A 17059-nucleotide genomic window follows, 5' to 3' on the forward strand; every position below is an offset into this window, starting at 1 on the left:
AGCTCAGTGTTGCTAGACCTTTAAATTGTTTTTTTAAAGAGAGCTGGACTTTTGGGGTGAAATTTGATTTTTTAAAAAAATATTTATTGATTTGGCTGAGCTGGGTCTTAGTTGTGGCACGCGGGATCTTCATTGCGGCATGCAGGATCTTTTTAGTTGTGGCATGTGGGCTCCTTTAGTTGTGGCTTGCAGGCTCTTAGTGCAGCATGTGGGATCTAGTTCCTTGACCAGGGATTGAACCCAGGCCCCCTGTGTTGGGAGTGTGGAGTCTTAACCACTGGACCACCAGGGAAGTCCCTGTGATTTTTATATATAGTTTCAATTTATAAAATGCTCTGTGGGCCATTAAAAGACATGTGCAAAGGCAGTCTATGACTTGTGCAAACATGAGTCATTTAATCCTTATCACACTCAAATGAGAGGGATAATTAGCCCTCATTTTGAGGGGAATACAGGCTCAGAGATGCTAAGTAGCTTGCCCAAAAGTCACATAGGAAGGGGTCTGTTTCTAAAGGTTCTGAACTCTTTATATTTACAGTACACCGCCTTTCCTCCCCTTAAAGCCTCAGCTCGGTACTTTGTGACCACCTAGAGGGGTGGGAGGGAGACGTAAGAGGGAGGAGATATGGGGATATATGTATGTGTATAGCTGATTCGCTTTGTTTTACAGCAGAAACTAACACACCATTGTAAAGCAATTATACTCCAATAAAGATGTTAAAAAAAAAAGAAAAAAGAAAAAAGCCTGATTGTTGCAGCCGCACTTCCTTGTTCTCTAACGAGGTTCCATCCAGCATCTGGCCCTTCCTTCAGGTATAGCTTCTGTCAGCCCACCCTCCTTGTTTGGCACCACCTTCTTGCTGGCCTTGTTTTCTGACCTTGCTCTTTCTTTGCATGCTTTGTGGTACCAGCAGAGCCTGATGTGAGCCCCTGTGCGGATACTCCTTGCACCTTCTTCCCATGAGCTTCTCTGCTCTCCATACACCTCAATGACCAGACTTGGCTATAAAAAGCAGTCTGTTTCTTGTTGGCTCCCTAAAAGTAGCTGGTATATCTCATCACATGGTTTCCTGGAGTTAGCTGATAATGGTAGAAAATCCTCTTCCTTGGGGATTTTGGCATTTCTGCTCCTAAGGCCTGCATATGACAAGTGTTTCTCTAGTCTTAGATTAAGAGGGTCTGGGTTAGAGCCTAGGAGGACTAAAGTAGGGTATACCTTAAAGGACCTCTGATGAATCAAAACTAAAAACGTTATGAGGATTAGAAATTTGATCTCTGTAAAGTTTATGTAAAACCTGACAACTTCTCATTATATCCACATTACTACTTTGTTTCAAGCCACCATTAGCTCACATCTTGATTATTGCAATTGCCACCTGGTTGCCCCGCATCTGCCCTTGTCCTCCTATAGTCTGCTTCTCAACACAGCGTTCAGAGAAATGCTTTTAAAGATGTAAATGCGATCGTGTCGCATATCTCTTCAAATTCCTCCAACAGCTTCCATCTCAGAGTAAAACTCAAAGTCCTTATGATGACCTACAAAAGCCTTTATGATCTGTACCCCTGTTGCTTCTCTGAGTTCATCTCCTGCTAGTTACCACCTCACTTGTTTCTCTTTGGCCACACTGGCCTCCTTGCTATTCCTTGAACATACTTGTTCTTGGCTCAGGGCCTTTGCATTTGCCATTTTCTGTTCTTGGGATACTCTTCCAGTTATCCTGTGTGCCTTTCTCCAACATCTCCTTCAGATATTTGCTTAAAAGTCACTTTCTTTTTTTTGGCGGTATGCGGGTCTCTCACTGCTGTGGCCTCTCCCGTTGCGGAGCACAGGCTCCGGACACGCAGGCTCAGCGGCCATGGCTCACGGGTCCAGCCGCTTTGCGGCATGTGGGATCTTCCCGGACCGGGGCACAAACCCGTGTCCCCTGCATTGGCAGGTGGACTCTCAACCACTGCGCCATCAGGGAAGCCTGAAAGTCACTTTCTTAATGAGACTTTCCTTGACACCTCTAATGAAGATGATAAATCACTAATACCACAACTCTTGGCCTTCCCTCTTGACCTTCTCTGCTTTATACAAATTATTGTCTCTCTCACCCAAATTGGATGTTAGCTCAATGAGGACAAAGATTTTTGTCTGTTTTGTTTACTATTTACTGCATTTCTAGTGCCCGGAACATAGAAATCTTGTATTTGTTGAATAAATGAATGAATGAATTTCTGCCTCCAGACTGACTGTCTCAGACTGCTTGTAACTGTGTCTTCCCTGATATGTCCTAGGGTGTGGTGTTTAAGGTCCAGTGATTTCATCACTTACTCATCACCCAGTGAGAGTAATCAGACTCTCAATAAAATTAACAAAATTGTTTTAAAATTCGTTTTGAAAAATAAGTAACTGAGATTGACAAGAAATGTTCTGAAATAAAAGAGCCATGGAAAGAGGGGGTCAAGACATTAGAAAAATTTTAAAAGCATAAAATAAAATAAAACTGAATTAAAATAAAAAGTATAATAAAATAGTCAAGTGCTAGCAAAAAAATATGGTTTAGTGCAAAAGAATGGAGAGGCTAGAAATATACCCAACTATATATGTAGTTGTTATTACTTTATAATTACTTCTTATTAAATAGCATTTTTCCAAAAACGGAATAAAAGACAGATAATTTTTTTTAAGGTCTAAGGCATTTATTTATTTATTTTAATTGAAGTATAGTTGATTTACAATGTTGTGCTAGTTTCTGGTGTACAGCAAAGTGATTCAGTTTTTTATGTATTGACATATGTATGTATGTATATGTGTGTGTATATATATATATGTATATATGTGTATATATATATTCTTTTTCATATTCCTTTCCATTATAGGTTATTACAAGGTTTTGAATATAGTTCCCTGTGCTATACAATTGGACCTTGTTCTTTATCTATTTTATATATAGTAGTTTATATCTGCTAATCCCAAACTCCTAATTTATCCCCCACCCACCCCCATTTCTCCTTTGGTAACTGTAAGTTTGTTTTCTATGTCTGTGAGTCTGTTTCTGTTTCGTAAATAAGTTTGTATCAGTTTTTTAGATTCTACATATAGGTGATATCATATGATATTTGTCTTTCTCTGTCTGACTTACCTCACTTAGTATGATAATCTCTAGGTCCATCCATTGCTGCAAATGGCATTATTTCATTCTTTTTTATGGCTGAGTAATATTCCATTGTGTATATATACCACATCTTCTTTATCCATTCATCTGTCAATGGACATTTAGGTTGCTTCCATGGAAAGACAGATAATTTAATAAATGGAGTTGGGATACTGGGTAGCAATTTGGGAAAAAATGTTAAGAGTCACAATTTATAGCATACAATACATTGGATGTTAGGCGGTCTAAAGGGCTGACGATTAAAAAATCCAAACATGTTAAATACTTCAGTCAGTTTACCTTTCTAAGAATTGAGAAAATCTCCTTGCTCTGGGCCCTTCACCATGTCACTTACCTAATTCTTATTAAAAAGTAGATTCTCTCACCAATTTCAGATGAGACATTGGGGAGCTGGAGAACCTAACCCACACGTGTCAGAAGGAACCTGAGTTTAGTTGTGGGGGGAGGACACAGAGAACTGTTAAACTTAGGCACTGCTCTTCACTCCTCATCTCGCCGGAGGTCTTGACTTCCCTTCAGGATTCTAGCCTCCATGGGAATGTAGCTAGGCCGTACCTATACCCCAGGTAGTAGACTGCACTAGAGCTGTACTCCAGTATGTAGCTATTAGCCACATGTGGCCATTTAAACTTAAATTAATTTTTAAAAAATTTCTGTTCTTTAGTCATACTAGCCACATTATGAGTGTTCAATAGCTGCCTGTGCCTAGTGACAGTTGTTTGGACAGGACAGATATTGAAGCTTTCCATTATTGCAGAAAGTTGTATTGGACAGTGCTACGTTATAGTTGTGGACATTGTCAAGTTCCTTGTGCTCAGCAGCCTATACCCTGACTAGGTTGAGAGTAATCCAGTGTGGTCTCTCTTCAAACTTCTCTCCTGAGTCTTTAAGCCCAGACGTCTTATGTCTGAAAAACCCAGGGGAGAAAATCATCCCTCGATTATGAGTTTAGGGAATCTGGGACCATTCTGTCAATCATCTGTTCATTTAGTCAGCAACATTTACTGACATTACTCTGGGTCAGACCCTTTCCTTTCTTGGACCCTGGGGATAATGAAAGGTGGATAAGAGACATTTCCGGAAAATTCTACTAAAATGTGTTCTTGTGAGAGTAGTGATCAGAGTTGCATATTTCTTTGATGTTTGAGGCTCTGTGGAAAGCAGTGATCACTGTTCAATCTTATACATACTAATGTGGTTAAGGATTGGGCTGAATGAGTATCTGTGAAATTAATTACCAGTTAAATTTCTAAAAGCTTTGATTTCTTTTGCTTTTCTTTTTTCTTATAAAAGTATAGTGTGAAAAAAAATCCGCATAACTAAAGGACAGCATATGCGGTACAGGGGAAAACTTTAGACTATAAAGTCAGATACCTTGGGTTGGAATACTAACTCTATCACTTATCAGCTGTAACCTTGGGCAGATGTTTCAGTTATCTAATGCTGCATAACAAACCTCCCCCAAACTAGTGGCTCCAAACAACAAAAACATTTATTTTATCATGTTTCTGCAATCTCGGCTTGGCGTATCAGGGACAGCTCCTGTGTGTCCACTTGGCATCAGGTGAAGTAACTCAAAATCTAGGGGATAGAATCACCTGAAGTCTCAGTCACTCACATGTCTGACTCCTGGGCTGGAAGACTCAGACAGCTTGTGCTGCTCAGACATTGCTAGCTCTAAATAGTCTTTACACATTATCTCTCCAGAATGATAGCTTCAGAGTAGCCAGGCTTCTTACATGGTGGCTCAGAGCTCCCAAGGCATGTGTCCCCAAAGGGAGTGAGCCAGGTGGAATCTATACTGCCTTTTCTAACCTAGCCTGGGAAGTCATTTGACATCATTGCTGCCACATTCTGTTTGTTAGAAGATGAGTCATTAATGTCAGCCTATATTCAAGGGCAGAAGAATTCAACTTTTATGGAAGGATTGTCAAAGAATTGTGGACATATTTTAAAATCATCACAGCAAGTAATTAAATCTCTTTAAACTTAATGTTTTGAGAATTTGGGGCAAACTGTGTTCTTTAAGACTATTACTGCTTTTGGGCTTCCCTGGTGGCGCAGTGGTTAAGAATCTGCCTGCCAATGCAAGGGACACGGGTTCGAACCCTGGTCCGGGAAGATCCCACAGCTGCAGAGCAACTAAACCCACGCGCCACAACTACTGAGCCTTGCTCTAGAGCCCGCGAGCCACAACTACTGAGCCTGCGTGCTGCAACTACTGAAGCCTGCATGCCTAGAGCCCATGCTCCACAACAAGGGAAGCCACTGCAATGAGAAACCCGGGCACCACAACGAAGAGTAGCCCCCGCTCGCCGCAACTAGAGAAAAGCCTGCGAGCAGCAGCGAAGACCCAACGCAGCCTAAATAAATAAATAACTAAAGACTATTACTGTTCTCATTTGTAAAATAGGTGTGATAATTCATTAGTTGTGAAGATTAGATGAGAAAATATAAGCTCTTGGAATGTTGCTTAGTGTGTAAATGAGTGCTCAAAAGTTGTTAATTCTTCCTTTTCCATAATTAAAAAAAATGAGGAAGGAATTTCTTATTCATGTTTATTTTTTTCTCAAACGAAACATATAACAAAGAAAAGGCAGTCTAGTTAGTAAGTAGGACATATTCACATGGAAGGATACATGGGTGATGTGATACACTTGTACATCCGGCAGGTGGGATGTGCTGTCGGTAGTTAGGTGATCTGTGAGGAGATCTTAGTGGGCTGGCTCCCAGGTATCTCTTGTGACTTATGTGCTTTCCCTTGCAGTTCCTGAGGGAAGACCTCAATTACCACGACCCAACGGTGAAACACAGCACCTTCCATGGTGAGGATAAGCTCATCAGCGTAGAGGACTTGTGGAAGGCATGGAAGTCTTCAGAAGGTAATAGGCAGCTTGGTTGTCAATCCTAGTTGCCGGAAGGTTTAGAGAAGAGAGAAGAAGATGGGTAGCAATTTGGCCTTTAAAGGACATGAGTATAAAATGCTTAGTAAAGAGCAAATTACTGAAATGGTTCTACATACAGTCACTGAATAGAGACTGTATAGAGACTGAATAAGACTGAAGAGAGTCACTGTGCTGAGAATGGGGGAAGATGCTCCAAACAGAGTTGGAGTTGTTCTCATTAGAATTCTTATCGAATCCTATCCTATCCCTACACCTCTCCTTACCAGCTCCCCCCATCCCCCAAAGGAACCTCACAGCTTTGGCTGCTTCATCTCCAGAGACAGGGAGTTTGCTGGCCTTTTGAGGCAGCCCCTTTCTTCTGAAGACCCCCAGGTGTGGTTTGATCAGCACAGAGCCGAGCAGGACCATCCGCTTCTCAGTTCTGGACCCTGTGTGTCTGTTAATGCAGTCTGATTAGATACTGGTACCCTCAGCAGTCAAATCACTCTGCTGACTCATGTTGAACTTATTAAATTAAAACTTTAGGGCTTCCCTGGTGGCGCAGTGGTTGAGAGTCTGCCTGCCGATGCAGGGAACACGGGTTCGTGCCCTGGTCTGGGAAGATCCCACATGCCGCGGAGCGGCTGGGCCCGTGAGCCATGGCCGCTGAGGCTGCGCGTCCGGAGCCTGTGCTCCGCAACGGGAGAGGCCACGACAGTGAGAGGCCCGCGTATGCAAAAAAAAAAAAAAAAAAAAAAAATTAAAACTTTAGCTCTTTAGATCTTTTTCATGTGTAAGACTGCTAAACCATGATTACCTTTTTTTTTTTTTTTTTTTTCTCCTAGAGCATTTGCTTCAGAATTCTGAGTGAAAGAGCATGTCTAATTGTATGAGGCTTGACAGGGAAGGAAAAAAACAGTGCCTTAGCTTCCTTTCCATTTGTGTCTATGGCTAAAGCTTCCTTTGGTACTAATAAGAATGGAAGCAATCTCTCCCCTGGGTCTCTTAGGGTATGTCTTGATGCTAAGAAGAGTTAAAAATAAGTGACCACCAGCATTCCTGGTTTTTCAGATGAGGAACCTTAGGCCTAAATTTATTTATTTAATTAAAAAAATTTTTTTAACATCTTTATTGGAGTATAATTACTTTACAATGATGTGTTAGTTTCTGCTTTATAACAAAGTGAATCAGCTATATATATACATATATCCCCATATCTCCTCCCTCAGGCCTAACTTTATAAAGTTACTTGTTCATTGTATTTAGTAAATAGTGGAGCCAGGACTTAGACCTGGACCTTCTGCTCTCTAGGCCAGTGCTTTTCCATGCCACCGTGGTTGAAAGCACTGGTCTGGTTGTAGAGAAGACCAGTTTTGGTAGGAATGAGGCAGTTTCTATTTTTGTTTAAATTCTTACCTAGGGGGCTTCCTTGGTGGCATAGTGGTTAAGAATCTGCCTGCCAGTGCAGGGGACACAGGTTCGAGACCTGGTCTGGTAAGATCCCACATGCTGCGGAGCAATTAAACCTGTGTGCCACAACTACTGAGCCTGCGTGCCACAACTACTGCAACCCGTGTGCCTAGAGCCCATGCTACACAGCAAGAGAAGCCACCACAGTGAGAAGCCTGAACACTGCAAGGAAGAGTAGCCCCTACTTACCACAACTAGAGAAAGCCCGCGTGCAGGAATGAAGACCCAGTGCAGCCAAAAATAAATAAATTAAAAAAGAAAATTCTTACCTAGGATTATGGAATTTCAGTTCTGGAAGGTATCATCTATAATATAGATGGAGAACATTAGATTTAAACAGGAAGACCTGGATTTTTAAAAAAATATTTATTTCTTTGGCTGCTCTGGGTCTTAGTTGTGGTATGCGGTATCTTTGTTGCCACTTGTGGGATCTTCATTGTGGCATGTGGGCTCTTTAGTTGAGGCATGCAGGATCTTTTAGTTGCGGCATGTGGGATCTAGTTCTCTGACCAGGCTGAACCTGTACCCCCTGCACTGGGAACATGGAGTCCTAATCAGTGGACCACCAGGGAAGTCCCAGGAAGACCTGGATTCTAATCCTGGTTGTAGGATGGACAGGCTGATGCTTGTTAACTCTGTTTTTAATCAATTTAGAAGAAGCATAATTTAGCTATATAGATAGCTTTCTGGAAATTGTTATCCTTGTGGGGGCTTTTGTTTAATAAGCTCCTGAGCAACTCAGGCTGTCTACTGATGTGAGATCAAGCACAGAAATGATCTTTGGAATGATACCAGCACTGCCAGGAAAAATCTTCTAACAGTACTATTTAATTTTAGTTTTCTTCTTTTTCTGTACTAACTTGAGGCCATGGCGCCTGGGTTTTAAGAGAGGGTGTCAAAAGTCGGAACTTAGAATGAAAGATGGCAGGGAGAGCATTCCTGACCTTCTCTGAAAGCCAAAGAGAAGTAGCTGGGAAGGGAAAGTGACCAAGAGAGGGCAGAAACAGAGGGATTAAATCATAGTATTAGAAAACAGCTCAAGACAATTTTCTGGTAAGGACTTTATTTCTGGACTCAGCAACTAATCGGAACACTACCAAGCATGTTCTAAATGACAGGAAGATGGAAGACAATGGAGTGAGTTTTGCAGAGTTGGTACCCGTTACTGGTGAGCAGAGAAAAACATTTCAATGCACAGTGATGTAGCTCATAGCTAAGCTAGAAGTGATATATATGTACCATTTTAAGATTTGCTCACCATGTGTCATGCCTGATGGTTTGACAAACTAAAAGTGAGAATCTTCTTGTGTACTATTTCTCCCAACAGTTTGTTTCATTCCAAGTAAGGCCCCTAATCTCTCTGGAGTTATGATTTCCAGAGCTACAAAAAAACATGTACTATTCTGTCACTGGCTCAAACTGGCTGGCCTGAGTTTTTCTAGATGATGTAGATATCAGCAGTGGTCATTTGTATTCAGAACATTAGCTGACTAATGCCAGTACCATCTATGTGATTAATGTTGTTAACATTTTCTGACTAATGTTGGGGCCAGCCTTTTCTCTGTGTTATTTAGATTTAAGCAGAAAAGCCTGATAATCTCTACATTAGCCAGCTCTGGACTTTAATAATAAAAACAACAACAACAACTACAAAACTACTCTAATGTTTATATCGTATTTAATATGTGCTAGGCAGTGGTCTGAGTGCTTTACAAATATTAACTCTTATTTCTTACAAAAACCTTATGAAGTTTAAATATTACGATTGTCTCCATTTACAGATGAGGAAGATGAAGCAGAAAGAGAGTGATTAAGTGAAATAATGTAATGCAATTTTGTCACTAACTATCCAGGGTTAGTGCAGACTTCATAAGAAAAGGGCACAATACCTAACAAGAATACTGTCACTTCAGACACCAAACTAGCCATAAGCTCTGGGTGTTCCTAGACCACCTGTGCTCTGACCAACTGGCTACAAAATCAGGGGTTCCCACAATCCCCTCAGGTTTAATAATTTACTAAATAACTCTTAGGATTCAGGGAAGTGCTATGCTTATGACTACAATTTCATTATAAAGGATAAAAATTAGGACCAGCAAAAAGAAGACACCCATATGGAAAAGTCTTGTAGGGTCCTGAATGTGGAGCTTCTGTGTCCTCTCCCCATGGAATCAGGACATATTGCCCTCCTGGCACATCAGTCATCAATGCAACCGTGAAGTTCAACCAAGCCTCATTGTCCAGAGTTTTCATTGGGGTTTCCTATAACTTAGGCAGATTGATTGACCACATGATTGAACTCAACCACCAGCCTTCTATTCCGCCCCAAAGGCTGGGCTGATATCACCTGGCTCAAAGCCCCAGTCCTCTAGTCACATGGTTGATCTTTCTGGTGACCAGCCCCCATCCAGAGTCATCTCATTAGCATGAACTCAAGTGTGACCCAAGGGCCTACCATGAATAACAAAGATACTCCTATAATCAGGGAAATTGACCTAAAGATAAAAACCAGCCAAATTCTTTATTATACAAAATTAAGTCATTAAGTAAGGAAGAGCTGAACTAGTAGAGCTGAGGAAGAGTTGAGAACAAGGGCAACTCCAGGGATCCCAGCATCAGGGACTACAGGATTGGCCTCTTCTAATTAGTAACTCTCATATGTCTCGGCTACATTCATTCTTCATCTCTGTCTTTGCTCAAGAGTCAGATACAGTGGAGGGAGAATCAGATTGGCATAGTTTGGATCACAGACTTATGTAGGGTAGTAATAGTGAGAGAAGAGAGTATGTGTGTGTGGCAAGAGTTGGAGGGTGCTGCAAATTCCAATCTCTCTAAGATCCTTGAGGAGGGAGAGTAGCAGTTCTTTTTTTTTTTGCGGTACATGTGCCTCTCACTATTGTGGCCTCTTGCGGAGCACAGGCTTCAGATGGCTCATGGGCCTAGTCGCTCACGCGGCATGTGGGATCTTCCCAGACCGGGGCACGAACCCGTGTCCTCTGCATCGGCAGGCGGATTCTCAACCCCTGCGCCACCAGGGAAGCCCAGAGTAGCAGTTCTTTAACAGAAGAGATGCCAGGTGAATTTTGTAGAATCTTTGAGCAGTAGAATTGTTGTTTGTATGTTTGAGCCAATGGAAACAGTAACTATGCCCTTTGTAGTGAAGGGTGGTGGGAGGCATTGACCTAAGAGGATTCCCTTCTAAAGCATGGCTTCCATTCTTCTAAAAAAGTGCAGTGTTACTGTTTCTTCTCCCTTTTCGTGGACATGAGGTTTAAAAAGATGTTGTCTGCCAAACAAAGCATATTTCTTAATAATTTCTTTACCCATTTTTATGGATCAAAGGCACCTTAACCATCAATTTTGATTCTAACTAAAGAGTATGAGTCCAGCTAAAAGCAAAATAACCTGGTATTCTAGTGTCACTCTGAACTTTGTCTTGAGAAGATGTTTTTGTTTTTTTTTAAAAATAAATTTATTTATTTATTTTTGGCTGCATTGGGTCTTTGTTGCTGCACGCTACTCTTCGTTGCGGTGTGCAGGCTTCTCATTGCAGTGGCTTCTCTTGTTGCGGGACATGGGCTCTAGGCGCATGGGCTCAGTACTTGTGGCACACAGGCTTAGTTGCTCTGCAGCATGTGGGATCTTCCCAGACCAGGGATCGAACCCGTGTCCCCTGCATTGGCAGGCAGGTTCTTAACCACTGCACCACCAGGGAAGTCCCGAGAAGATGTTTGTTTTCTACTAGGCTTTTGGAAATAAGAAAATAAGCTGACAGATCTCCTATTCAGTCTGTTCGTTTGTAGGACAGGATTTTTTATTGGAGCAGTAGAGCAGTACTGGAGAACCAGGAGGGTTTTAGGGAGAAAACTCAGCAGAACTGGCCTCTCTGTTGACATAACACAGGGAGCCAGGTGGCATTGGACTTTTGTATAAACCATTTCAAAAGTCAGATCAATATAAAAGAGTTGGCATCCCCTTTTTGCTTTTATATAAACCTGACGAGAGATCTATTTGTTCTGTTCTTTTAGCTATTTAAAAATTACTTTGCTAAGTGAATCTTCAAGTCATTTAGTTAAATTCCTCAACCATAGTTGTTTGTTGCTATATTTTTTGGGGAAAAGGTACAACTGGCTTTTTCTTTCTCTTACATTCTTTCAGGTATAAATATAAAATTACCATGATGTGTTAAATCATTACATCAACGCTGGTTGTTTTTTGTTATCTGAAGAAAATGAACTTATCACAGTCATTTTCTATTTATATTACATAGCTATTTGAGGGTAAAATGTCTTACTTGTATCCACATTTAATAAAGGAAACTGAGCATCTCTTACCTATTTCTGTTCCCAAGTCCTGAGGATTCTACCTCTTTAATATATTTTATGTGCATCTCCTATGATACTGTTTTAGCTCAACTTCCTCTTTTGAAAGAGATTTATTGAGTTGTAATTGACAATAAAATAAGGTATAAATATTTAAAATGTACAATTTTCAAAGTTCTGACACATGTATACAACTGTGAAACCATCACCACAATCAAGATAGTGAATATAGTCATCACCCCTACAATTTTTCTCACAGCCTTTTGTGATCTCTCCCCTCCTACCTCTCAGACAACTACTGATCTTTCAGCTGCTATAGGCGTGTTTGCATTTTATAGAATTTTATATACATGGAATCATATAATATACACTTAAAAAATTGACTTCTTTCACTTAGCATAATTATTTTGAGATTTAGTCATATTGTTGCATATATAAATATTTTATTTATTTTTATTGCTGAGTAGTAGTCCATTGTCTAAATATACCACAGTTTGTTTATCCATCACCTGCTGATAGACATTTGAGCTATTTCCAGTTTTTGGTTTTTACAAATGAAGCTTCTATGAACATTCATGTACAAGTCTTTCTATGGGCACATATTTTCTTTTCTCTTAGGTAAATATCTAGTAATGGAATGGCTAGATCACATGGTAGGTATATATTTTTAAAAAACTGTTGGACCGTCTTCAAAGTAGTTGTATCATTTTACATTCCCAGCAGCAGTGTATGACTTTCAGTGCTTGCACATCCTTACCAGCACTTGGTATGGTCTTTTAAATTTTAGCTATTCTAATAGTGTAGTGTTATTACATAGTGGTTTTATTTTTTTTTTTTTTTTATTTTTTTTTTTTTTTTTTTTGCGGTACGCGGGCCTCTCACCGCTGTGGCCTCTCCCGCTGCGGAGCACAGGCTCCGGACGCTCAGGCCCAGCGGCCACGGCCCACGGGCCCAGCCGCCCCGCGGCATGTGGGATCCTCCCGGACCGGGGCACAAACCCGCGTCCCCTGCATCGGCAGGCGGACTCTCAACCACTGCGCCACCAGCGAAGCCCCCATAGTGGTTTTATTTTGCATTTAGCTGATGACTAATGATGTTGGGCATCTTTTCATGTGCTTTAACTGCCATTCATGTATCTTTTTTGGTGGATTATCTGTCCAAATCTTATGTCTTTTTAAAAATTGGCTTGTTTGTTTTCTTATTGTTGAGTTTTTAGAGTCCTGTATGTATTCTGGATATAAATCCTTTATGAGACGTATGCTTTGCAAAGATTTTCTCTCAGTCTATGGCTTATCATCCTCTTTACAGTGTCTTCTAAAGAACAGAAAGTTTTAATTTTTCTGAAGTCCAGTTTATCAATTTGTTCTTTTATGGATCATGCTTTTGGTATCACGTATAAGGAATCTTTGCCTAACCCAAGCTTACACAAACATTTTCTCCTGCCTTTCCTTCTAGAAGTTTTATAGTTTTAGGTTTTACATTTAGGCCTATGATCTGTTTTGTATTAATTTTTGTATATGGTGTTAAGTATGGATTTTAGTTCTTTTTTGTGCTTGTGGATGTCCCGATTGTTCTAGAATCATTTGTTGAAAATTCTATCCTTTCTCCACTTCATTGCCTTGCACCTTTTGTCAAAAATCAGTTGTCCATATAAACATGGGTTTATTTATGAACTCTCTATTCTGATCTACTGATCTATTTGTCTGTCTTTATGTCAGTGCCATGCTATTTTGATTACAATAGCCTTATAGTAATTCTTTCAGTCAGACAGTATTAGCCCTCCAACTTTGTTTTTCTTTTTCAAAGTTGTTCTGGCTGTTTGTCCTTGAACCAGCTTGTCAATTTCTATAAAAAACCCTACTGGGATTTTGACTGAGATTGCATCAGATCTATGGATTAGTTTGAGAGAGCTGACATCTTAACAATATTTAGTTTTCTGACCTATGGACAAAGTATATCTCTCCATTTTTTCAGGAGATAACACTTTCAGCAATGTTTTGTAGTTTTCAGGATACAGGTCTTTCATATATTTTGTCATATTTGTTTCTAAGCATTTCATAGGTTTTGTTCCTATTGTAAATAGTATTTTTTAAATTGTGGTAAAATATACATAACATACATTTTACTATTAAATGGTATTAAAAATTTAATTCCTGATTGTTTCTTTATATAGAAATATAATTGATTTTATATATTGATCTTGTATTCTGCAACATTGCTAAACTCACTTATCAATAGGATACCATCAGATTTTCAAATTAGACAATCATGTCTGCTGGTAAAGAAAGTTTAACTTTTTCTTTTCCAACCTGGACGCCTTTAAAAAATCTTTTTCTTATTTGATTGCCCTAGTTAGTATCACCAGTACAGTGTTGAAGAGAAGCGGTAAAAGCAGACATCTTTGTCTTGTTTCTGATATTAAAGGGAAAGCATTCAGTCTTTCGCCATTAAATATAACATTCGCTGTGGGTTTTTTTGTTTGTTTGTCTGTTTGTTTTTGTAAAAGACCTTTGTTACATCAAGGAAGCTACCTTCTATTCCTAGTTTTCTGAGAGCTTTGATCAGAAATGCATGTTGGATTTTATCAAATGAGTTTTCTGTGTCTTTTGAGATGATTGCCTGTTTTTTCTATTTTTGTTTGCTAATGTGATAAATTATATTGACTGATTTTTCCATGTTAAACTAACTGCATTCTTGGGATAAACCCCACTTGGTCATCTTCTTAATATATAGTTGGATTTTACTTTTTAAAAATTTTATTTTTAATTTTTCTATTAAAATGTTTAAATGGAAGTATAGTTGATTTACAGTATTATATTAGTTTCAGGTGTACAGCATGGTGATTTAGTGTTTTTTACAGCTTGTACTCCATTAAAAGTTATTACAAGGTAATGGCCATGGTTCCCTGAGCTATACAATATATCCTTGTTGCTTATCTGTTTTATACATAGTAGTTTGTATCTCTTAATCCCACATCCCTAATTTTCCCCTTCCTCCCCTTCCCTCTTCCATTTGGTAACCACTAGTTTGTTTTCTGTATTTCCTATTTGCTAAAACTTTGTTTCAAACTTGTGCACCTTTGTTAGTGAAGGATATTGGTTTGTCATTTTCTTTTCTTGAAATATCTTTGTTTTTGGTATCAGGATAATGCTGGCCTCATAGAATGCGTTGGGAAGTATTCCTCTTCAATTTTTTCAGAAGACTTCATACAGAATTGTTATATTTTTCCTTGAATATTTGGGAGAATTCACCAGTAAAGCTGTTTGAGCCTGGTGTTTTCCTTTGTGGGACGGGTTTTTTTTTTTTTTTTCCTACAGTATCAATTTCTTTAATAGGTATAGGATATTTACTTCTTCTCTAGTGAGCTCTTGTAGTTTGTGTCTTCAAGGAATTTGTCCATTACGTTAAGTTGTCAAATTTACTGGCATACATTTGCTCATAACATTCCCTTATTATTCTTATAATATGCCTTAAATCTGTAACGATGTATCATTCCTGATGTTGGTAATTTGTGACTTCTCTCTTTTTTTTACTGATCTTGTTAGATTTTATTAATTTTATTGATCTTCTCAAAGAATCAGTATTTGGTTTCAAGGATTTTCTCTATTGTTGTTTATTTCATTGACTTTTACTTTGAGCTTTATTTCCTCTGATTACTTAGGGTTTAATTTGCTCTTTTTTTCTAGTTCGTTAAGGTGGAAGCTAAGGATATTGATTCAAGACCTTTCTTTTTTTTTCTAATATAGGCGTTCAGTGCTATAAATTTCCTCTAGGTCCTGCTTTAGCAGCATTTCACAAATTCTAGTGTGTTGTAGTTTTTTGCTTTTTTCCAACTGATTTATTCATAGCATAGACAGAGTGAAAATATCTAAAATGAAAACGCAACTGATGGTAAATGATTATTTTCACCTTTTTGGGGGGCCTGATATAGTCTTTAATAACTTAGCATCCCTTAATGTGTTCCAACTTGAGGGATTATTTTTGCCCTAGAAATGCATACCTCTGAAATCTGTCTTATATCTTAGTATTGGCTCTTCACTATCTTAGATGATGTGTTTTGTTCTTATTTTCATTCAGCTTAAAATACTTTGTTTCCTTTTTGATATCTTCTTTGATTCATGAATTATTGAGGAGCAAGTTATTTAGTTTCCAAATATTGGGGATTTTTTTAGAGATTTTTCTGTTATTGATTTGCATTTCAAATCCATTGTGGTCTGAGGACATACTTTATATTTAATATTTTTAAAATATTTTAAGACTTCTTAAGAAATGTACCTGAACATGATCTATCTTGGTAAATGTTCCGTGTGCCCTTGGCATTTGTTGGGTAGAGTGTTCTGTAAAATTCAGTCTGGCCATGTTGGTTTATGGTTTTTCAAGTCTACTGTATCTTTGCTGATTTTCTGCCTACTTGTTCTATCAATTAATGAGAGAGGAGTATTTTAATTTCCAGCTATAATTGTGGATTTACCTATTTCTTGCAATTAATTCTGTGAGTCTTTGCTTCATTTTGAAAGTCTGTTAACTAGGTGCATACAGATCTAGGATTATTATGTCTTCTTGATGAACTGACCTCTTTATTATTATGAAATGACCTTCTTTATCCCTGGTAATATACTTTGCCTTGAAATCTACTTTGATATTAATATAGCTTTCTTTTGAGAATTGTTAGTTTGGTGTATCTTTTTCCATCTATTTTTAACCTATTTGTGCTTTTCTATTTAAAGTGCATTTCTTATAGACAGCATATGGTTGAGCCCGATTTTTTTTTTTTGCAATAAGACAGTCTCTGCCTTTTCATTGGGGTGTTTAAACCATTTACATTGAATATGTTTATTAATATGGTTAGATCTGAGTCCATCATCTTGCTGTTCATTTCCTGTTTTTCCCATCTGTTCTTCGTTCACTCTTCCTTATTTTCTACCCTCTTTTGGATTAATGAGTATTTTTTATAATTCCAGTTTATCTTCTTTGTTGGCTTAACTTTTTGCTTTGTCATTTTAGTGGTTGTTTTAGGAGGTAAAATACACATCTTTAACTTATCACAGTCTATTTTCAAGAGATAATAGTACCTCTTGCCACATATAGTATAAGAACCTCCCAACAGTGTATTTCCATTTCTGCCCTCTCAACCTTAGTTTCACTCTCTGCACAGTGGCCTGGAAATTTTCTCACAGCCATAAGCTGGGGCAGTTGTATGATTTGCCTCATTTGTTTACCA

General features: G+C 38.8%; 1 protein-coding gene across 5 annotated transcripts in view; it reads left to right on the forward strand.

Moving 5' to 3' along the window:
- The window catches only part of STIM1 (stromal interaction molecule 1), a 192530-nt gene that overhangs the window by 132979 nt on the left and 42492 nt on the right, over nucleotides 1-17059 (forward strand). For all 5 annotated transcript variants that reach the window (XM_060018388.2, XM_060018385.2, XM_060018389.2 and 2 more), the window contains exon 3: nucleotides 5929-6043. In XM_060018388.2, the coding sequence (XP_059874371.1) occupies nucleotides 5929-6043 (115 nt within the window). The remainder of the gene's footprint in view (nucleotides 1-5928; nucleotides 6044-17059) is intronic.

Source organism: Delphinus delphis, chromosome 8 (genome assembly GCF_949987515.2).
Source record: "Delphinus delphis chromosome 8, mDelDel1.2, whole genome shotgun sequence".
Taxonomy (NCBI): Eukaryota; Metazoa; Chordata; class Mammalia; order Artiodactyla; family Delphinidae; genus Delphinus; species Delphinus delphis.